This window comes from Fistularia commersonii, chromosome 14, assembly GCF_037954325.1.
Source record: "Fistularia commersonii isolate RoL2024-O1a breed Wild chromosome 14, RoL_Fcom_v1.0, whole genome shotgun sequence".
NCBI classification, from domain to species: Eukaryota; Metazoa; Chordata; class Actinopteri; order Syngnathiformes; family Fistulariidae; genus Fistularia; species Fistularia commersonii.
Window position 1 is genome coordinate 1,674,947 of NC_141297.1, and position 23,568 is coordinate 1,698,514.

At 43.3% G+C, this 23,568-nt stretch overlaps 1 protein-coding gene across 2 annotated transcripts; it reads right to left on the bottom strand.

Moving 5' to 3' along the window:
- Positions 1–4,982: 4,982 nt before the first annotated feature.
- LOC147226850 (forkhead box protein P1-like) lies at positions 4,983–22,828 on the bottom strand. Of its 2 annotated transcripts, XM_086159412.1 has the most exons (17): positions 22,674–22,828; positions 20,130–20,270; positions 16,671–16,808; positions 16,486–16,575; positions 14,321–14,435; positions 14,018–14,120; positions 13,831–13,938; positions 13,611–13,698; positions 12,057–12,134; positions 11,755–11,953; positions 11,423–11,499; positions 11,220–11,321; positions 11,015–11,142; positions 9,417–9,471; positions 9,036–9,202; positions 5,813–5,971; positions 4,983–5,393 (listed from the first exon to the last, which is right to left on the bottom strand). In XM_086159412.1, exons 2-16 carry the CDS (start codon positions 20,253–20,255, stop codon positions 5,815–5,817), a joined length of 1,731 nt encoding a protein of 576 aa, XP_086015538.1. In that variant the 5' UTR covers positions 20,256–20,270; positions 22,674–22,828; the 3' UTR covers positions 4,983–5,393; positions 5,813–5,814. The 2 variants fall into 2 exon arrangements, with proteins under 2 accessions (XP_086015538.1, XP_086015537.1); XM_086159411.1 differs by having other exon boundaries at positions 4,983–5,971.
- Between the last annotated feature and the right edge of the window lie 740 nt (positions 22,829–23,568).

Below are 23,568 nucleotides of genomic sequence, written 5' to 3' on the forward strand. Positions count from 1 at the left end.
CTCTGTTTATGTTCCTTTCCCTGTTGCTGTTTTCTATTTTCACCCGTGCTGTTTTTTTTTTCCCCCCCGTTCTATTGTCCATTTTTATCCTTGACGTTGTTGTTCTCTCGGCCGTCTATTTATTTGTGGATGTCTTTTGCTATCTTCTAATTGTCTATTCATATTTATTGACAGTATAACTGTTCCGCTGCTGTGACAAAAAAAAATTCCCCTATGGGAATCAATAAAGTTTATCTTATCTTAGCATAAAAAAATCCACAAATATATAGACAGCGGAGTGAACAACAACAAGGATAAGAATAGACGACGGAATGAGGGAAAAGCAAAAAGAAAAGAGAGCGAGGGTGAGAATAGACGACCAAAACGACAACAAGAACAGAAACAGCGACAATAACAATGACAAAAATAAACATGATGCGAGTGGAGTGACACGAAGGAGGATAAAACATTTTTTTTAAAAATACACAAACAAGCTGGAATGGACGGCCGCTATATGCTTACATATTATTATTTACATATTACATTATGACTCCGAGTCCATAACTCCATGTCAGACCCACTTGTGTGAAATCAAAATGTCCACAGAGATTCATTTGGATTTGTTTTAAGGATATTATATTAACTTTGGCTCAGCCTGGAGTGTGTTTTTACACTTTTATGTGGTGTGTGACTCCAAATCCAGACCTCCACGGTTCATACATGTGATTTTTATTTATCGCTTTTGGGTGATTTTGTTGTCGGCACATTCAACTCTGGAAAGACCGAAGTATTTTAGGAGAATATTTCATTCATTCAGATCTAGGATGTGTTCTCTTCATTTTTTTTTTAGCAACGTATTTATGATTTACATTCACTACCTCACTCATTCACATGTCGTGCCCAAACTCTGTTGTCCTTTTTTTTTTTTTTTTAATCCTTGGTCTCAGCCCACTTGCATCCTGCCTATTTTTACTTATTTTATTCCCGTCATTGTCACTCTGTTTATATTATTATTTAGTCTATTTTCACCCTTACTGTCTTTTTTCTTTTTCCTTTTCTCCATTCTGTTGGGACGTCTTTTGCGATTTTCTAAATTGTCATATTGTCATATTTATCGACACATAACTGTTGTTATCTTATCCTATATCCATATTTATTGTTATTGTTGCACTACTGCGGCAAAAGAATTCCCCCTATGGGGATCAATAAAGTATTATTATCTCATCTTCTAGCACCTATCCTGCTCTCGAAGCCACAAGCAGGGGTTCATCCCGGACAAAATGCCCCTGCGGACGAGCGGTTGGTGGGAAAAACAAAACCGACGACTGAGAAGCCGCGTCAGGGAAGCAAAACATAAAAGTCTAGACCTTGAAATACATCAGGATAGAAGCCGTAAAGCGTCCACGCAGAGGTGGTGGTCGAATATCTGTAGGTTTGTCTTGCTGTTTGTACGAGTTTCCTCATGCATATATTCAATATCTTATATTTTATATTGTGTGCTGAGGCCCTTTGACCACAAAGATGATCCGTTCAAATGTGAAAAAGCATCGGTTACTTGGATTGGCTCTCGAAAAGTGGCGAAGATAATGTTATACTTTTAGAATGACATCATATATCCAACAAGAGGCCAAAAAAAACAGAGGGAATCAGTCACATGACCATTCTCTTTAAAATAAACGTCATTCTTGCGAGATTAACTTTTTGGTGTTCTATGCAAAATAAATCATCTTTTCTTTTTTGGATTTTTTTTGGTGTGCGGATTTTTTCAAAACTCTACTTCATCCTGGACCGGCCAATCACAGAGACATCCTTCACTCACCCTCTCATTCACACGTCTTGACAACGCAGGGTCTCCACTGAACTTCCTGCCAGTGTTGGGACCGTGAGAGGAACCCGGAGAACCCGGAGGAACCCCTTGCAGACACGGGGAGAACATGGAGGCTCCACATAGAAAGGCGTCCATTGGGGACCCAACCGGGGACCTTCTCACAGTGAGGAAGAACCGGTCGCTAACGCTAACCGGTGCGCCGTTAGCGCTGTCTACGAGGATCATTAGGGATAATAATGATAGCAAAAATATCAGGGAATGATGTTGTTCAAAAGCTAATGGCGAAGAAACACAAGGTTGCAGATGTTGATTGGCGTCCGGACAGAATCCCCCGACCGCCGCCGCTTTGACGGACCTCGGCCGAAAATAGAAAAGAATTTCACCCGTCCCTCTCAGACAACCCCGGACGTGACCACAGGAGGGGAGCGCTTGACGGAAATTCCAACGGAGGAAGCTCCGAATCGCCGCGACATCGGATCACGTCATAACCTCAAACTCAGCTGATTCGTGTAGGAAATAAATAACAATAAACACATCCCGGGATTACCTTTAAGAGCGATACGCTTAGCGCTACTTACATTTTAGCATCTGATAGCTTCCCCGCGGGCTGCCGGGTCGGCCCGGCGCGACGAACCCAAGCGTCGCCGACCCGCACCAGGCTGAACTCGGTCTGCCGGTCGGGAGCGGAGCTGCTTTTCGCAGACATGCGCGGAGGTTTCCTCGCCCAGCGCGTTCTGGAAACGTATAGAATGCCAGTGAGACGACCTCTACTCGTATATCCCCACCCCTGTCATGGGAGTTTGCTACGTCACGATGCTATGCTGCCAGGGTAAAATAAAAATAGCTCAAACACCTAGGAATTACGGAATTATATAACAGGAACCTCTTGAGCGGAATTTAATTGCCGTATTTATCACCCTTTTTTTCATGGTTTGCCTGATCCTGCGACTTATACTCAGGTGCGACTCATATATTAAAATATGTACGTTAATTTCACATGTTCATTATTTTCACACAAACGGAGCACTCTAGGCTCTATTACAGAAAAAATAAAATTTAAATGTTAACATATCAAGACAATTGAGAATGACAGAACACAAACTCCCCTAAAAGGAAAATCATATTCCGCAGATTATCAAAATGCTAATCGAGCAATATTGGCCAAAAATTCAACGTTGTTTATGCTAGTTGTTTATTCTATACTTAGCTAAATAACTGTTAATATGCTGCGTTAACATACCAGACATTTGTTCGGCCTCTATTGTCGCAATGTTATTATGCGACAATATTACAATTCGCCTTTTTTTTTTCTTCTTCTTCATTATGCTTTTTTTTTTGGCCGGGAATTGTTTATGATACACACACACACACACACACACGTGGGGCGCACGTGACGTTTTATTGATTTTTTTTTTTTCACGAGTGTAATAACGTGAGGGGCGCGCAAGGACGGGATGATCACGGGTCGCCGCGAGCAAATAAAAATAAAATAAATGCAAAAGGTTTGCGTCGACCTTTGCGCCAAATAATTCCTTATCAGCGCGGAACAATAAAGTGTCGGCGAGGAAAGACTGACGCGGTCTGAAGTTCAAAGGTCGTCAGTTCCTGTTTTGTCCCACATATTAGCAGCGTGCGCTATTTTAGAAAACTGAATGACTAATCTGGTTATTTTTTATTGTTATTATAATAACAAGTAAACAAGACTTACAGTAAACATTGTAATTTTACTGTGATTATTTTAAAACCTAGAGAAGGCGGCCGGTCAGGAGTCAAATAGTTTTACGAACGTTAAATTGTTTGTATTATTTAAATAGATTTATTAATGCATCTATTGGTTATCCTGTGTGCACACAAACACTCTCATTCACATGTCAGGACAATTTAGCAATAGTTCAATTGTCTTCTGTGCAATAAATGTTTTACTGTACTACTTTATAATAATAATAATAATTTATACCATTCATCTCTTATAGGGAAATTACTTAATACACATAATTACTACATGTAATCATACACATGTATATTCGTTACATACATTTTAATATATTTTTACATCCTTTTAACTTTTCTTTTAATTATTTCTATCTTAACTTCTTTTTATTATTTTTATTTTATTATTTTTATCACTTTATTTTTATGTTGATAATTCACTTTTTTGTTCTTTATTTTTATATGGGGTTCCATTTTGATTGACCGCTTTCGATGAAAAGCAATTTCCCCCTGTGGTATAAATAAAATATTCTAAATCTAAATTTAATGTCTCCAATGAACCTCCTGCGTGTGTTTGGACTTCGAGAGGAACCCGGAGAACCTTGAGGAACCCCACGCAGAACATGGAGACTCCACACAGAAATGCCCCGATTGTAATTAAGATTGTAATTAATTTTATTTATCTAAATAATTGTTGATCACACAGTGGCACATTTACTCTGAATTTTAAAAAAAAAACAGGTTTTTCTTGATTTTAACCACATCAATGACTTAAAAATGTAATATCAAATGAGTCTTGACAAGAAGCTTCTTATTTTAATCTAACGGAGTAAACAAAACCAGCGACGACGGGACACCCACCCGTTTTATTTCAATTTTTTTTCTCCCCATCGCAAGATGTTCTGATGGCGTTGCCGTGGAGAAAACGTGTGCAAATACACTTTGCATCCAGGCAGAAGGTCGCCACCTTCTCGTGACCTGAACCACCACGCAAGATCGGGAGTAAATAAAGCTAGTCGGGTTTAAAGCGAGCGTGTTTGCGACCCGTGCTCGTGATAATAGTGAAGTTCACACCCGTGGTGCTCGAGGTTTGTGATCATGTGCACGCCGGGCGATCAACACTCACCCGTCGGGAAGCGCGGCGAGGAACCTGACGACGTAGTGGAAAACACATTCGGTTAAAAAAAAAAGCAAGATTTGGAAATCGGTATTATGCAAATAGGGCATTTTGGGGGGAATTTTAATCATTTATTCCCACCCAAATTCACCCGTCAATTTAAAGTTTCCTACCGAGATTTGGGTTTGTAGGTTTGCCGGGCAGCAGCTGGCAGACACGTATGCATTTAGAATTTAAAAACAAAAAAAAAAAAAGCTGAAAGATACAATAATCTCACCTGTGGTTTTTCGACTGTAAAAAAAAAAAAAAAAAAAAAAAAAGGAAACAAAATACAACATAAAGCGTACACACTTATCATGTGGAATTTATTATTCATAGAGATGGTTTACAATAATGGTCAGTCTATAGTATCTACTTTTACATGCTCAATTAGAGAAAATTCTGCAATGTTTGGTGGAGGAGGAGGAGGAAGAAGAGGGGAAGGGGGGTGAAAGTGACCAACAAGTATAAAGAAGTCCCGTGTTATTTTCATGATGAACCGATGATACGTTAAATACAAATATATCCCATCTTGTTGGCAGTGAACATTCAAACTTCCTCTACAAATGTGTATATATTATGACTAATAAAATAAATCAGCTAGTGTGGCCCCCCGACTGAGCATAAAGTCGCTACACAGAGTCGGGGGGGGTATTCGTCGTGAAGTGCTAACTACCAATGTTCCCTTTCCTTTGGCTTTTTCTGCTCATCATGCTCCTTCTGTGTACAGATATAAAACAGGATAAATCATTAACAGTTTCACATAATTGTTTCCTTTTTTTTTTTTTTTTTGTTTAAATCTTTTTTTTTCCTTTTTATTTTATTTTTTTTTAAATGATCTCACTCGACTCTGTACAGAAAGAATTAAAAACTAGATCGAGAACAAACGAACAAAACAAAACAAAAAAAAAAAAAAAAAAAGAAGAGGAAACACTGATAAATATGAAAAAAAAAAAAAAAAAGAAAAAAATTTAAAAAAAAAAAAAAAAAAAAAAAGAGGAAGAAATTCCCAAAAAGTGTGTTTTGGTTATGCGGATGAAGCTGTTGAAATCTGCGGGGATGCGCGGTGGTGGCGGTGGCCGGGAGCGAGGCAGCCTTCCAGCGGGGACGCCGGGGGAAGGGAGGGGAGGGCGACTCACGGTCAGAGCGAAGGCACCCGGTCCAGATGGAGCCTCTCGGGGCTGCCGTGGTACTCGTCGTGGTTCATCTCCGGGCTGTGGCCGTGCTCGTCCGTGCTCTCCGGGGACTCGTAAGGGAAGTTCTCGCATATCTCCTCGTCCTCCTGCTCCTCTTTGATGCTGCAGGAGGGAGACAAAAGAAATAAACAAGTTATAAACCGCGAGCCGAGCTAAAGGATGGGTCATTTCTCTTTAGCTGGAGTTTGGGGAAAAGTCCGCGCACCAGAAATATGCTTCAAAAAGAAAAGAGGATTTATTCTACATTAGTGAGTGCAGTCAGTAGAGGCAAGGGAGGCCGGGCCTCACCTGTAGTCACGGAAAGAAAAAAATGCAAAATGAAAAAAAAAATTAAAATGGTTTAAGTTATTTTCCACATAGCTTCACCATTTTTAGTTGTTTTTTTCCCAAAATCGCTAAAAAATTCAAATTTGGCGTTCAAATATGAAGAAGAGACCAGCTGAGCCGACTATGGATTGCACAGTGATTCTGCTAACTGTGCTAGCATGCTATGCACTGAGACTGTATTGCTGTCTCTGTGGATGTCACTATTTAAAAAACACTTTTAATATATGAACTAAATTTCCATCGTTTAGATGATGTGTCAAATGTTTTTCGTCAACAACTGTAACATATTTCTCGTGTTTCTCGTAATCATAAAACGACAGCGAAGAGACATTAGGTGAGGCAGGCAGTGACGGTGCCTCATGGTAGGAGGCGCCGCTGATCCCAGGGATCCTTCTTACTACTCGGCTACAAAATAACAGAATTAGCAATAGCAAGCTACAGTAAACAGTTAGCAAGTCAAGTGCAGCCATCCAGCTATCTCATCGGGCTGTATAGCTCACAAACGCTAAGGGATGAATGTAAATCTCCTGGGCAGCTTCTCCACTTTTTGGCCCAGAAGGATTTCATCCAAACTGTTCCTGAGAAGACAACGTTGCTCGGGCCGGTGGTCACCGTTCCGGCTACGACAGCATCGGCCAAGCGCTCGTTCTCGTCACCGAAAAGACTCAAAACATAGAGTCGGAACAGAATCGATCGAGGACGACTGTCTTCACTGGCAGTGATTTCCATTGAGACAGAGAGACTTTTAAATCTGAAGAAACATATGGAAGACTTCTACAAGCAAGTTATGGATGCTTCAGAAGGAGCGGCGCATGGACTTCATTTACAAGTAAAGGGAAGAGATAATAACGATTTTTTACATGTGTTTATTTCTATGCTACGGTTTGTATATGTAAAGAATGCTGATATGATATTTTAAACAAAACACATCAACTGCTGCTAATAAAATGGTGACTAAGCTGCTGTATGACGTTTCAAGGAAACGTAGGCTCTTCTTTAGATGCTTATCGGTAAAATAAGCGCTGATTTTTCTCTGCTCCAAACTGCATTTGTTTGTTTATTTGTGCATCTGGCTGCGGCCAACGCCGATCGATACCACCAACAAGCCCCTCCTTCGCCTTGAGTTTCTGAGAGTGCACGAGGAAAAAAAGAAGTATTTTTTGTGCGGTTTGAAAAAGAAAAAAAAAAAGCTTGTTTTACTTCCCAGAAAGCCTCCCGTATTGTGACGGTCCAGGATCTGAGCTGTGTTTCTGGTCTGCTGGAACTCAAGACAACAACACCACATCCGGGCTGTGAGGATTGTATTCATTAACAAAACACTGGGATTGATGGTAACGTACACAGTAATACCTCGGTAACTCTCTTTACTCGTATATCAAATTGAATTTCCCCGTTTAAATGAAACGAAACGCTATTAATCCGTTCCGACCTCCTGCGGTGTCGGTTATGGAAATTTTTCATTTGTTGCTCCATCGTGAACTTACAGGCTTCACCCTTAATGCTACAATTTGTAGCTAAATGTAACATTTATGGATACAAACCGTCCCCGAATTTGCCTGTAAATACCTGCTTTCCGTCATCGTATCTCAAAAATAACGTGTTTTTCCACGGTTTCTCTGGGCTAGCTAGCTAGCTAGCTAGCGGTTTTGCTAGCTAGTTTTACCAAAAAACTCAGACCAGCCAGAGGTGCATCTGTGCAACCACAACCTGATTCGCATGAGCCGTGCCCTCGCTCTGTTGTCTATATTTTTAATTTAACCTTGTTGGTGTCACTCCACTTGCATCATGTATATTTTTTGTCATTGTTATTGTCAATCTGTTTCTTTTCTTATCCTTGTTGTTGTCGTTCTGGTCGTCTATTCTCACCCTTGCTGTTTTTTTTTTTCCCTCTTCATCCCGTTGTCTATTTTTATCCTTGTTGTTCGCTTTGCTGTCTATTTTTTGGGGACTTTACTATCTTTTAATTGTCTCTTATCTATATTCATATTTATTGAAATTGATATCGTCAACCTCAAGGTAGATACTGTGGGGAGAACGTGCAACCTCCACACTCCCACCTCTTAATATTCAGATGTTATCAGAATCAGAATCGCTTTATTCGCCAAGTCATTTTGCGATTACAAGAAATTTGCTTCGGTTGACGGCGCTAAGCAGGCGACATGTAAATTAGTGAAAAATAAAAGTGAGATCAGGGCGATCGTGGTTAGTTGTGCAAGGAAGTGCATCAGAGGAGTTGGTACAGTGTCAGTGGCAGACGGGGGAATTATTTATGAGGCAGGCTGATGATATATATGTTATGATATATTATTCTCTGACGGTAAAAAATACCACTTAGCTGCAGGAAAAATGTCCGCTTTAGGTTTCTTTTATGCAGATGAAGGGATGTCAAGAAAAATTCGGACAGCGACGTGAAACTGCTAACTCTAAGTGCAGGTTTCGGAAAAACAGCGTTCAGGACAAATACGCAGCAGCCACGAATTTGTGTGAATTTAAAATACTTAAAATTCTGTTCTCACCCTTGCCGTTGTTTTTCCATTCTGTTGTCTATTCTTATCCTTCACTCTGCTGTCTACTTATTTGTGGATGTTTTTTGCTATCTTTTAATTGTCTTTTGCATTTATATTTATACTCATTGATACTGTCATTGTCGCGCCGCTGTGTGAAAAAAGAACTTCCCCTATGGGGATCGATAAAGTATCTTATCCGGGCTCCGATCGCGAAGCAAAACGTCCACCGAGCGACGGCTGGGATCTCGAAAAATTGCAGAGTTAATGCGCTCGTTTGTCGCGGTCGCGGAGTATTTCTAAAAACTGTCTTGGTGTTTGTGGCGGCCACTCACAACGCCTGCGGGGGAGACTGCGTCGCACTGCTGTCACTTTGGTATCCGGATCCATTGGCGAGGGCGCCGTTCATCTGCTCCTGGAGAATGTGGGGCAGGGAGTGCAGGGTTATGCTGCCCATGGCGGCCGGGTTGTAGAAAGAATTGCTGCATTCTAGTCCGCCGCTCTGGAGAGGGGAGGAAAAAAAAAAAAAAAAATAAAAAAAAACGGACGGTGTTGTTGTCGTTTTCGAATCGCCGCAGTATAGAGTTTGGGAGCAAAGTGCATAGTCTGACACGCCGCTGCCACATTTCATATTTGTCCGAACACTGCGACAAGCCGGTGTTATTTACATCATGTCTGTCCGGAAGGCGTTCGGCTCCGAACACCGGCGCTCTTACCTGGAGGGCGGACCCGGCTAAACTCTGGCGGTTCTGGGAGTTCTTCTGCACGGATCTGTTAAAAGCCAGGACGTACGTGCAGTTAGAAATTGATCCGATAAAACGTGCGATTTGAGCTGTCCGTGGCTAATTAGCATAGGCATATCAGTGCTAAATGATCAACACTGAGGAATGAATAAAACTCATCAATATTTCACAACTCAAAACACATCTGTTTGAAGCAGCTTATTATATCTGACACCAACTGCAGTCACTTTTATTTATTCATTTATTTGTATTGAAATTTTTTTAACCACTTTTTTTGGAGTCTTTTATCCTGTTTTTCTTCGATTCAGACTGAATGTGTCAATGTCTGGACAATGGAGGGTCTCCACTGAATCTCCGGCATGTGAATTATTATGTATTATTAATATCATTATCATTATGTGTGACACTGCCTACGATTATTGTTAACATATGGTCATTTTTAATACTATTATTAATTTATTGGTGTTATTAATAAGGATAATAAATTATTGGTATTGTTAATAATTATTTCTTTATCATCCATAATAATAAAAATAATGATATTATTATTAATAGAGTGAATATATTGGTAGACAGATGCTGGAATTGGAGTTCTAGAGGGAGACCTAAGGGAGGATTGATGGACGTACTGAGCGGAGAGGATATGAAGTTTGTGGATGTGAGAGAGGAGGATACAGAGAATAGATTAGATGGAAAAGGTGGATTCGCTGCGGTGAAAAGCCCAAAGGAAAATAAGATAATTATTGTTTTTTTATTGTTTTTTTCAAATTTGAGTGTCCTTGAATGTCTAGTAAGGCGCCCTAAATAAAATGCATGATGATGGTTATTAAAGAGTTTGGGGGATTTTGGTGACAGAGATCATTTCCCATAATCATTGCAGGACCTGAAAGGGCGCTGTTTATTCCAGTGACGCGCACCTATTCTTCGAAAACCTGCAACGGCGGACTTGACGAGTCGTAGCTTTTCTCCACGGCGTACAAAAAGCGTTTTCAGGCGTCGGATATGACTGGCAAAACCACCCGCCCACCCCCTTCCACGAAAACCTACATGAAACTACATTAAAATGATAATCTGTGCTGAGCGGAGCGGCGGTTGAGAGCTCGTCCGGCTCAGAATGGGAAAGCGGAGCGTTACATTTGCCTCGCCGGTCCTTTTCCCCTCCTTATAATAACGGGGTGAAACACACCGCTGGAGCTTAAAGAGTCAAAGTGACGTCTGGGCGGAGAAACAGACTCGCTTAAACACCAAACAGCGAGTCGGACGTCCATAAATAACCCGTGTATTTGTCTCAGTGTCTTGCGGGAAGAGGCTGTTTTTAGTCTGTGACTAAAGCATCACGTACTGTTGGGAGCCGTCCCACAGGTGCAGCATTAGCATTCTGGGAACGATCTGAGTCGGCAGGAAAATGGCGAAAATGTCAGCGTGAGACGGCGCTTCAGCCGTCTTAACGGCGCTCGTGTTCGCCTAATATCAAAACCCGTGTCGCATTTTGTTTTGCGGGATCGTCTGTTTGCATAAATGGACGTATTGTTTACGTAGGATCTTCGAGCGGAGGACTGGAGCGGGCTTACCCGTTCCCGGACGTCTTCTGGGGCCTCCTTCTGTGAAACTCGATCTCGTCCACCGTCCACACGGCGCCCTTCACGTTCTCCAAGCGCACGAAGCATTTGTGGAGGCTGAGATTATGTCTGACAGCATTCTGGAAAGAGAGAACAATCAATCCGGTCTTTCACGTGTCGTAACTTATCGTAAAACAAAACAAAACCAAAACAGTACCTTCCAAGTAGCTGCGTTGCGCCTGAAGTAGGCAAAGTTCCGCGTGAACCAGTTGTAGATTTCGTTTAGCGTCAACTGGTTGCGAGGGGATTCGAATATCGCCTGAAAAAGGGGGAGGAAAATGTGTTACGGATGCTGGAAAACTAAACATTATAGAGGCGTGTCTCCGCCCGAGCGTTAGAGATCCGGGAAGCAGAATTTACCTGTCTTATTAAAGATGCATATGTAAACGGAGGTCTGACTTCTGTGCTCAGGTAGAACTCCTTATTGTCGATTATGTCTGTCGGAAACGGGCAATTTTAAGAGAAATCAGTTACATTTAAGCGCTTTTGTACTTTTTACCTCCCGGACTTTTTCAACACTTCCTTAACGCAACGTTTTGCGCTTTCCTGCCCGGACAAGTGTGTTTGTTTGCATGTCAGCGCAGCTGAAAGCCGACAGCGACTGTGCACACAAAAAAAAAAAAGCTGCGCCCCGAAGAAACTAGGCTCGAAGGTATCTAAACCTAACGCTTCTCTCCAGATTTCAGGCTTACCTTGACTCACAGACCGGCTGTATCGCCTCCTCACGGGGGTTCCAGTGAACATGCTATTGGGAGTGAGGACCGACGGGGATTCGGTGAGCGGCGTCAGCGGCGTGGACGGCGCCGTGGCGCTCTGGGACAGGCTCATGGGAGGACCTTTGGGCAAAGGTGGCAATGTCTGGGGGAAGGACACATTGGACACCAGGTTCACCTGGAGATAAAAAAAAAAAAAAAAAAAAAAAAAACGGGGGAAACATGTCAGCGGGGGAACACAAAACAAAAATTCGGGAACAAAATGGAAAAAGGTTCATTACAGGTTGGGCTGCTGGTTTGGGTTCTGAGGACTTCAGGTGCGCCATCATGGCCCGCAGTCGCTCTTTGTCTTTCTTGAGCTGCAACCGAAAGACAAAAAGATATATTTAGGGGTGTTGAAACCGCGGATCTCGGAGGCGTCACCTCGCTTTCCACGCGCAGTGCAAAAACACACCTTCGCAAAAGTGTCAATCAGCATTAGTTTAGGTGTTTCTAGATCAAGGGCATGGATGCAGCCTACTGCTTCTTCTTCTTCTTCTTTCGGCTTTTCCCTTCAGGTGTCGCCACAGCGAGTCAACTTTCTCCATCTCACCCTATTCTCTGGATCCTCCTCTCTCACACCAACTACCTTCATATCCTCTCTCACTACGTCCATAAATCTTCTCTCTGGTCTTCCTCCAGACCTCTTGCCTGGCAGCTCCAATTCCAGCATCCGTCTACCAATATATTCTCTATCCCTCCTCTGTCCATGACCCAACCATCTCAGTCTGGCTTCTCTGACCTTCTCTCCAAAACATCTAACATGTGCTGTTCCTCTGATGGACTCATTCCTGATCCTCTCCATCCTGGTCACTCCCAAAGAGAACCTCGAACTTCTTCATCTCTGCAACCTCTAGTTCTGCCTGCTGTCTTTTGGTCATTGGAACAGTTTCTAGTCCAAACATCATCGCTGGTCTCACCACTGTCTTGTACACCTTTCCTTTTATTCTGGCTGAAAGTCTCTTGGTACCCCTGACACTTTTCTCCACCCATTCCAACCTGCTTGGACCGTCTCTTCACCTCTTTTCCACACTCTCCTACACTCTGGACTGTTGACCCCAAGTACCTGAAATCCTCCAGCTTCTTGATCTCCACTCCCTGTAGCCTCACCGTTCCACCAGAGTTCCTCTCATTCACACACATATATTCTGTCTTGCTGCGACTAACTTTCATTGCTCTACTTTCCAGAGCATACCTCCACCTCTCTAGATGTTCCTCTACCTGTTGTCTGCTCTCACTACAGATCACGATGTCATCCGCAAACATCATGGTCCATGGGGATTCCTGTCTAACCTCATCTGTCAGCCTATCCATCACCATTGCGAACAAGTAGGGGCTCAGAGCTGATCCCTGTGGAGTCCCACCTCCACCTTGAACTTCTCTGTTGCCCCTACAGCACACTGTACCAGTGTCTCACAGCGAGCATACATGTCCTGCACCAGTCTAACATACTTCTCTGCCACTTCAGACTTCCTCATACAATACCAGAGCTCCTCTCTTGGCACCCTGTCATATGCCTTTTCTAGGTCTACAAAAACACAATGCAGCTCCCTCTGGCCTTCTCTGTACTTTTCTATTAGCATTCTCAACGCAAATACTGCATCTGTAGTACTCTTCCTAGGCATGAAGCCATACTGCTGTTCACAGATGCTGACTTCTGCTCTCAGTCTAGTTTCCACTACTCTTTTCCATAACTTTATTGTAAGGCTCATCATGCAGCCTACTGCTGATAGTCTTAAAAAAAGCATTGAAATTAAAAACAAACGAACAAAAACAGCTTTGACTGGAACGCATACCTGGAGTTCCAGCTGCTGAACCACTTGCATTTGCACGCGACACTGCGCCGTGCTCTTGTCGTCCAGTGTGTGCTCGCTGTTCAGATGCCTGCGGACAAACGTTTTCCGGATCACCGGCAATAACCGATGACAAAACTGGTAGCACCGCGAAAACGACGCTCCGGCGGCGAGGCGGCCGTTATCGCTACAAACCGGCTCAGACGGTTTTGACGGGACTCACTTGAGAAAAGCCTGGAAATCTCCGAAGACGGTCTCGCAGCCCGGCCACTTGCACATGCCGTTCCCGTAAAGAGGGTGGCTGTTCTGCGCGTTCTCGTCCTGCGAAGCGCTGCAACGATCAGGAAGGGCGGCGGTCAGAGACGCCGTGGATTGGTAAAGTCGGGTTCAGGCGATAGAGGAGGACGCACCTTTCTTTCCTCTTGAGGAGAGAGTGATGCTCGTTCGCCGTCAGCTGACTGGAGGATTCTCTGCACTCCCCGCCGGAGGATAACCCGCCGCCGTTCTCGCAGCCTGAAACAACACATCCACGCCGCCGGGGTGAGCGGCCGCGCGAGAGCTCCTCTTTGCCTAAGCCGATTTTAGGACGCGGGTTTTTCTTTTTAAACCCTGTTTACACAATTACGCTCTGCAGTGCAAACAAGTCACGGCTGAAACCCTTTCGGGAAACTGTGAAAAACCAGCTTTTAAATCTGGACTAATGAGCGTCTTACCTGCGGCGGGGCTGCTCGGCAGCACCGACAGCAGACCCTGCCTCTGCAGGTTGAGGAGATGCTGCTGCTGCACCTGGAGGAGCTGCTGCTGGATGGCAATCTGCTGGGCCGTCAGCTGTGACCGACAGATAAAGGGAACGTCAGCCGGCGAACGCCGCGCTCCTTCATCGTTTCCGAGCGGTTTAATAAGATTTGCATCGACCGTTCGCCGGGTGGGGTGATCTCCGTCGCCGATGAGCCGTCAATCACCCGGCTGACGAAATGTCATGAAATTTAAAGCCCGTTCTTCACAAATTCTATTACTACATATTCAATACTGTCAGGAGTTCCGTTTGGATTTTTCATGTTAAGATCCCTTCACTCATATTTATTTTTATCATTGTTATCGTCGTTCTGTTTCTGGTTTTCTATTCTCACCTTTGCTGTTGTTCTCCCTCTTCATTCTGTTGTCTATTTTGATCCTTGATTGTTAAGACAATTCATATTTCATTGTATTTCTTATTCTTCCTCCTTTCTACTATTATCTATTACTGTTATGTTTTTGACATGAAACTCTGGCACAACAATTTCCTTTGGGATAAATAAAGTTGTTCTCATCTCATGTCATTTCTTGCTGTTCACTTTGCTGTCTATTTTTTGGGGATTCGGCTATTTTTTAATTGTCTCTTATTTATATTCATATCTATTGTTATTGATATTGCCATGGTTGCGCTGCTGTGACAAAAGAATTTCCCCTAAGGGGATCAATAAAGGGTTTTGGATTTCCTGCATGTTTTCTGGACTGTGGGAGGAACATGCAACCTCCGCACTGCCACCTCGTAATATTCGATATATATCGTATATCATACGATATATCTACGATATATAAAATCAAAGTGGTCAATTAGGAAGCAACACCGATTCATTTTGACTTGTTTTTTTGACATTACATCGACGCTGGATCAGCCTGGAGTGTCTTTTTCCACTTTCATTTTGATCCAAACCTCAACAGGTTCATAAATTGGATTTCCATTGATAATATTTATGTGATTTTGTTGTCAGCGCATTCAACTATGCTAAAAACAAAGTATTTCATGAGAATATTTCATTCATTCAGATCTAGGGTGTGTTATTTTTGTGTTCCCTTTGTTTTTTTGAGCAGTATATATTATTCTCCGGGAGTCATTGAGGGTAAAAAATACCACTTCGCTGCAAGAAAAATGGCCGCTTTAGGTTTCTTTTATAGGCTTTAAGGGACGTCGAGGAAAATTTACACAGCGAATAAACAAAGTGCCGACGTGAAACGGGCAACTGCAAGAGCAGGTTTAAGATCGCAGGTGGGCGACGGATTTTCAAAAAAAAAAAAAACACCGCTTTCAGGACAAATACACAGCAGTCAAGAAACGGGTTCGAGACACGCTCTGTTTGCGCTTTTACTTAAAAATCCCAAATCTGTGACTCTGTTAACCAACGATTCCTTGCAGAACAGGCTGTTCACAAGACAATGAAATGTGAACTCAACTTTTATAGCTCTGACATAACCGCGGCAGTATCTTATCTGGTCGCCAAGCCGACCAGGTGGCAACAAAACCCGACCGCGCCTGTATTCTGGTTTATAGCCTGAATTATTCAGCCAGGCCGCGGGGCTGCGCAGAGGACGGCCGATGCTAGCGAAGGTGTCCGAAAGCCGCGGAAAGCACAGAAGCCGCCTGGAAACGGTTTCAGGGGAAAACCTTTTCGGCTAACGTGCTTGAACTCGGCGCTCCTCCGGGTTCTGAACCGACACGGCTTCGACCCGTTCGGACTTCGAGGACCGCGGATCCCCCGCCTCGTTGCTCGGCGAGCTGGCGGGGACGGTGGGGGAGTCCGGTTTTACAGAAAAAAAAACAAAAAAAACCGAGGCGATCCAAATGACTAACGCCAAATGATGCTGCAGCTCTGTAAACAACCAGGAGACTTGAGAGGGAGATTGAACCCGAAGAAGAAACAAACCTTCCATTATGGGATGAATACACTCATGCATTACTATTTGCGGCTCCTTTAATTTAAGTGAAGACTTCATTTTCCGTGTGGTCGTGATGAAGCCTGTTCTGATTATAATTTGATTAAATCCACTGTAAATGTGCCCACAGTGCCGGACGCGTTTATTTCTACTGCGTGACACGACGGGAATATCAACCCCTTACCTCTTGGCTCACAATGCCCGCATTCTTCTGCTGTAGCAGCTGCATGTTTAGCTGCTCTTGCTGATTCTTGAAGACCTCTTGGATTTGTTGCTGCACACAGTTTGATTACATTTAAGTCATGAAAAAAAAAAAAGGTAGGTGGATTGAAGTTTTTTGCAAAAAAAAAAAAAAAAAACACACGCTACCTGGTGTAACATGAGTGCTTTCTGTTGTTGGAACAGTGCTTGGAGCTGCTGAGGACTGAGGATCTGCTGCTGCGCTGTCTGCTGCAGCTGCTGCGGCGCCTCTGCTGGTGGGGTGATCATGGACGACGACACAGGAACCTGGAGCGTCCCAACGACGTAACAGAACCAGTTAGATACGACGCAGGGCGAGCGAAGTCTCAGACAGAGCAGTAGAAAGAGGGGGGTTAAGAAAAGCATACGACAAATGCAGGCTGTTCTGAATATGTGTGTGTGTGTGTGTGTGTGTGTGTGCTACTTCCATCCACTGAGCGATGATCTGGCTGCATTGTAGTGATTGTAATCAAAGTGTTTATGCGTAATAAAATGAATCATTTGTCTTTAGTAATGAGATTACCAGAAATAGCTGGACTACTGTTTTGGGGAGAGAAAAATATACAAAAAAAAAAAAAAAAAAAAAAAAAAAAAAAAAACAACCAAAAAGGGTTCACAGAAACCTTAAAAAAGGTTTTGTGACTCAGATTTAAGGAGAATCCACGTGCAGCGGCGGCGGGATGAAATCAACAATACTTGTGGTGATCTAGACCTTCACCAAAAATGGCTTGCGGTAAATGTCAGCGCATCCAAAAAGGAGCAGGTTCGCCACCGAGAGCAGACAGTTGACATTATGATAATGTTACTGCAGTGCAGGAGGGATGGAAATACATTTCACTTGAGGAATAATGACGAGGTATAATGTGCTAGCATGCCGTTCAAGCTGAACAACCATATATACAACAGGGGATTTATTTGACCTGGAGGGGGGGTGCAAGAGAACCTGACCGTTGTCTGGAGTTGATAAGCTGATAAAACTTTTATCGGTTCCCATCTTTGGTACAAAAACATAGCTAATGTGCTCAGGATTTGGATGCACCAGAGTTGCTGCAGGATTTTGTTTTTATTCACGGTTCCCTGGTCAATCCGGTCAGCAAGTTCAACTTCCCCCCCCCCTGCCATTTTCTGCTAAAATTGAACCAAACAAAAACAAAACAAAAAAAAAACCAGCAACAGCAGATGGCTTGGGGGAATTCGAACTCCCATCAAAACAACAACAAACAACCAGGACCACGAAAACAACAACATCCTCTGCTAGGCATGCAGCAATCACCCTTCCCCCGCTCCGCTGTCAAGCCTCGCAGCTCAGGGGATGTTTGCAGTAAACATAAACAAAGTAATCAAAATTGCACAGAGATTTAAATAATGAATATAGGGGGAGAAAAAAAAAAAAAAAAAAAAAAGCACACAGAGCCTGTTTACGAAAACAGAACGCAAGATTCATATTTTAATTAAGGTCTGAACCACAAACAAACATCTCTCTCCGAGGCAGGGTCTGTTTTGAATCGGGTAAACAAACTGACAGTGAATTTCACACAGGCTTTGGGCTAACAATAACAGATGACTGCCTCCTAGTTTGTCCTTTCTTATGAAATTCAATGCTGCAGAGGTGGCCGCTAAAGCAATGAAAACAGGTCTATCCCACAGACAGAGCCAGTTGGCCCCTCTATTTTTCTGTGGACACCATCAACACAACAACAGCCTTTGACTAATCCCTGTTGCCATGGCAGCCTGCAAGTCCAAACATCTTCTGTTGTTGTTATTGTTGAAAGTCATACCAGTGAGCAACAGAGTGTAAACACAGATCTATTCCCGCAAGACTAGTCTTGTGAACTCCGGGATGACTGACAGCAAATAGAAACACTGAAAACTTGCTGAAAAAACAAACACCCGTCTACCTTCCCCTCGTGAGATCCAATACTTACTAATATGCACTAAATGGGCGCGGCGTGCGTGGGAGTGACATTTGCGAAAAACACACAAATGAAAAGTCAATACGGTTGGAGTCTGAGAAATTAATGATGCGACCGCACGGATGAGACGTTACGCTCCGGACGGTAAATAATGAAATAAATAAAACGAGACGGGCAAACTTGATTATCTCCACTTGGAAGTCCACCTGGGAACCGAAATGTAAAAGCCGGTCGGCAAATATTTTCTGCACGGGCAATCAAACAAACCTCCGCTAGCCTAGCTTACGCCAGCACAAACAAAAGGAACAATATGATATGGATCCCTGCGCCCGGCAGGAGCCGTGATCTCCCTCCCTTTTCCGAACTTCGGCACATCCCCTTCCACACCAGCGCTCCCCTGCAGCACAAATACAAACAGCGCATCGGAGAGGGGACCCCTGTGCGAAAGGTTCAAGGGTACCTTAAAAAACGAAAACAACCGCGGCGGCCCGATTTCAAGCCAGCTGCACAGAAACTTCCCGACTGAGATGCATCCTCCTGCCGGGGTCGAAGGAGCGGGGATCATTTGCATTGCAAATGTGTTCGAAATGTATAAATTCGCCCTGAAAGCGGGACGGTTTTCTAGACGGCGGAACCGGATTCCACACAACTTGGAACCTCCGTTCTGTTCGGGCGTGTTTTACGATATACGCCTGAATTTGACTAAACCCGACAAATGTGTTTCCCATCAACCGTCAGGGATGTTGACTATTTGTCTGTTACCGGGACAGCTTTCCCAAAACTAGGTGGACGATGGGTCGAAGCGTAACGTTTTTGCTTTTCCTTTCAGATGAAAAAAAAAAGAAAAACAAAGATTGTTCTAGCTTTTTTTTTTCCTCTTCTGGAGAGCATCTCCGAGGCTACGGTGGGCCACATCGCACCCAGCGAGAGAAGGTGTCGAAATGTTCTCCGAGTGTTTAACTCATCCTCGCTGCCAAAAATGTTCACTCTTCACACGTCGGTTCCTGCCAAAACCGAGGCAAACGTGCGATTGAGCGCCGTTACTTTAGAAGCAAAGAAAAAAAAAAAAAAAGTCTTCTTTTACTCAATGATATTTCTCACTTCCTTTTTTTTTTGCACAAAAAAAAAAAAGACAAATCGTTAAATTCGGTGCCGTCCACGGAATATCCTGGCCTTTTACGAGTGTAAAATCTGAGGTGATGGCGTTTACGGTTTGGAGTAATTAGCAGGTTCCAGAGATGTCCCGTGGCCAATTCCTTATCTCATACCTCCGACAACTGAGAAGTAGCATCGCCCCGGCAACCTCCAACACTCAGCTAGCATTTTTGTCAGATTAACTTCTATTTGAACTCGTGTGTGTGTGTGTGTGTACACCGTTTGAGTTTCCAAACTCGGGGCACGCTTTCCAAAGCTCGAGGCAGAGCTTTCCAAGATCGAGTCGTATTTTCACAACTGAAAAGAGTTTTATCCCTCTCTTCAAAAAAAAAAAAAAAAAAAAAAAAAGGGAGAGAAAAGTTTATATAGCTGACTTTGAAATATTCGGTTTTGACAGCTGCGGTGCACAACATTAACATGCTGTTGTGGAATATGCAAGCTGTGTTTTATATACAGCACCACATTGAAACAGCTCTTCGAAAAAGACCAGAGAGGGTGCGGAAGAAAATGACTGACTGACCCGGGGAGCCTCTGTCGGAGGAGTCTGGCTGCTCCTCAGTCGACTCTCATTCTCAGCATTATTCCCGTTCTCTGTTTTAAGAGCTGGAATGGCGTGACTTGTTGGTTCTGACCCAGACTCATGCATCTGGACTTCGCTGACCTGAGAAAGAGAGCCGGGAGGTGGGAGGCGTCAAGTGAAAACAGTCAGATAAGGCGGCGTGATATAGTGAAATCCAGTATGGCAGACGTGATGCAATTCAAGACGCTTTTATTTATGAAGCTCTTTAAAAAAAAAAATAAAACAAACAAAGGAATCTCAAGGAAGGTGCTTTCCAGCTGAGTCGTGTGACAGAATGATGTGCAAGGGGGGAAAATAGGTTGGATTCTTGTTGAGACCACCTCAGACAGATGGCGGGACGGCACTGATTTTAGAGTGCCGAAGGCAGCCGACTCTGTAATGTGTCTCCGAGGGATCCGAGTCCGGGGCGAGAAGTGAAATCTTGTGTTTTTCGACGGTCTTTGAAGTAAATCAGAAGCCATTTTAGCGGATTCGGAGCGATGGGGGGGGGGGGGGGGCAGGAGTAACATCGGCAGCAGAGTCAATTAGTTCGGCATAAAATTATACCTTGCCTTAATTCGTTTTTGCTATTTATGCGGTCTTAATATTTTTTTACAAGTCGATCTTTTTCTTGCTTCTCCCCACTATAAACTTCTCCGGGACGCGTAGACGTCCTCTGGTATTTTTAGATTTCGGGCAATAAATACATCACATGGTATTTCTTTATTTGGCCCATGAAAAAGAAATAGTGAATGTAAAAAAAAAAAAAAAAAAAGAAGAAACTTACAGCGTAACAAATTAGGAGCTAGACTAAGAAAAACATTCTCTTCCACAAGTGAGAGGGGAACATGTTAGGTCTATTTGTTGAATATCCGAGTGCTGCCATGACTACTGTAAACACAGGGGCCCTGGGTCCGTGTTTATGTGCAAACATATCTTCCTTCTGGAACAATTTACCATTAACCAGGTGGTGCGATAAACGGCTGTGGCAGGTAGTACAATGCACAAGTAGGCTTTTATGTATACAGCTTGGGAGTGTTTGAGTAAAAGCTAAGCGGCATAAACAAAAGTAAATAAAGTAGGCAAACAGATAATAGGAGCAGATGGAAAACCTACATGCCACAAAAGAAACAAACTATTTCTCCCTGAAGGATATTTTTTCGAGGAAAACCCAAATGTTCCCAAACGCCCGTATTGAAATCAACCTGTTAACCCGACGATCATTTGGGCACAGCTGCGGGTAAACGGATCGTCCGATAGATCCGTTCGATCGGGTCGCGTTGGCATTGCGGGAAGCCAACAAAAAAAAATCCAAGAAATTCCTGTGAGTGAAAGCTAAAAAAAAAACAAAAAAAAACAAACATCTAATGATAACAGAGAGTCGCTGGCATGGTTTCCACTCTGTTTACTCATTCTTTCAGGATCAGGATTAGGTCTGAAGACAAAGAGCCGTGTTTCCTGTAGTCTGACTCCGGGAGTGATTTTGTTTGTAAAAACCGTGAACGCCGTCCATGACATTCCTATTAATTTCCACCATGCAATACTGTGAAAACACACCGCCGAAGCCATACTATTATGACAAATTAACTTTTGTACTGTACGAGTAGCTCCTGCTGGATGGGTGGGGGTGCGGGCTACTAAAGATAACCGGGATTAATTACATTTAAAATGTTACGCTTTCCCTGGGATTGAAATATCCCGCTTTGCAATGTTACAATAATGTAACTCGGTGTTGGTTTCCATTTTCTCCATGCCCTGATAGGGCTACTTGAAAACATCCTAATATGTAGGGCGCCTGTTATTTGATCATTTTTTCCCCCTGTTTTCCGCAGAAACCATCCCTCTCTGGCGGAGGCGTGTTTGAATAATACACTTATATTTCACCTTTTTAAGGGACATTTCGTGAATTGAAAACGGGGAATAGGTGAGGACAGAGGGGGGGGTGGGGGGGTGAGTTAAATCACTTCCAGAGGAGAGCACCAGCCGGTTATAACCATAACCAACATCTTGATAACGATGTTAAAATCACGAATATGCGTGCAGATGTAAAATATGTAAAGATAATTTCCTCTTTATCATTCGTGTCTCTGGAATATGTCAACGGCAAAATGAATGGACTGGAGAAGCCATTGCGGTGCCGTAGGTTTCACGGTGAGACTTGAACCTTTAGCTTAGACGAACGCAAAGGGAGATAACGAGGTTTCAAAGTTTAGCATGTTCGCCACACCGAGGGAAAAAATAAGCCAGCCGGTTTCTTCTACGCGCTGCGTTTATTCTGCTATGTTAGCTTGGCGGTAAAGCCTTATTTTCAAACCTACCTTGCTATTAGCGTCGGTGTTAACAGAACAACAAAAGCTAGCATTCTACCCCGCCGCTAGCTTACAAAACGCCTCTCTCCGTCCCCGCCGTGCCAGCCGGCGATAGAAAAAAACAAACGCTCTAGATAGAAAACGCGTTAATGACGTGACGCTTGGGTTCGCGGTTGAAATAAAAACGCTCACTCACCGAAATTGTGTACGCGCAGACGGTCTTTGGCTCGGGGTGGCGTCTGGAGAATGGACCTCGGAGTGCCTTCCTGGGTAGCGCGGCTAGCTACAAGTTGCTAACAGAGGGCGTGGCTTAGGTAAAAGTAAACAATGGTGACGTCATGTCCACACGCGGGACTACTCGGGACCACTCCGCGCACACCGCCGTGCGTGGGGAGGAAAAAATATTTCCACAAAAGTTGCTTGAATATAACTATTTTTTTATATATATGCAAAAGCATCGTGACCTGAATGCGGTCTTGGCCCGTTTCGGGGCTAAAATTCTTGCACCCCTTCACGTTCAGGTTGCGTTATATCGAGAGTGGGAGTGGGAGCTTGCAAAATTTCAGCTGTGAAATCGTTGAAAATCAGTTTGTTTTTTAAAAGACAAAACAAAAAACAAAAAAAAAAAACGACTGCCTTTCTGGGGAGGGATGATATGCGAGCCACAAGATGGAGACATTTTCCATCCATTTCTGCAGTTTCCCCATCACTGAGGGAGCAAGAGGATAACAAATGTAATTCCAATTCCAATAAACCAATGCACAGAGCTCTTAATATCACCACAAATGTGATCGAAGCATGCAAAGATATACTTTCCATTCATTTATCTAATGTTCACAATTTAGTTAAAGATGTTCTGGAGATAAATGCCAAGAGATGGCAAACTAAGGGTTTGACCTGTAGGAGAAGAATACTTTATTGATCCACATAGGGGAAATTTGTTTGTCACAGCTGCACAACAATAACAATAAATATGAATATAAATATAAATAAAAGAGACAATCATGAGGAGGAAGACAACAACATGGATAAAAATAGATGACAGAATGACAACAAGGATAAAAATAGATAACAGAATCACAACAGCGAGA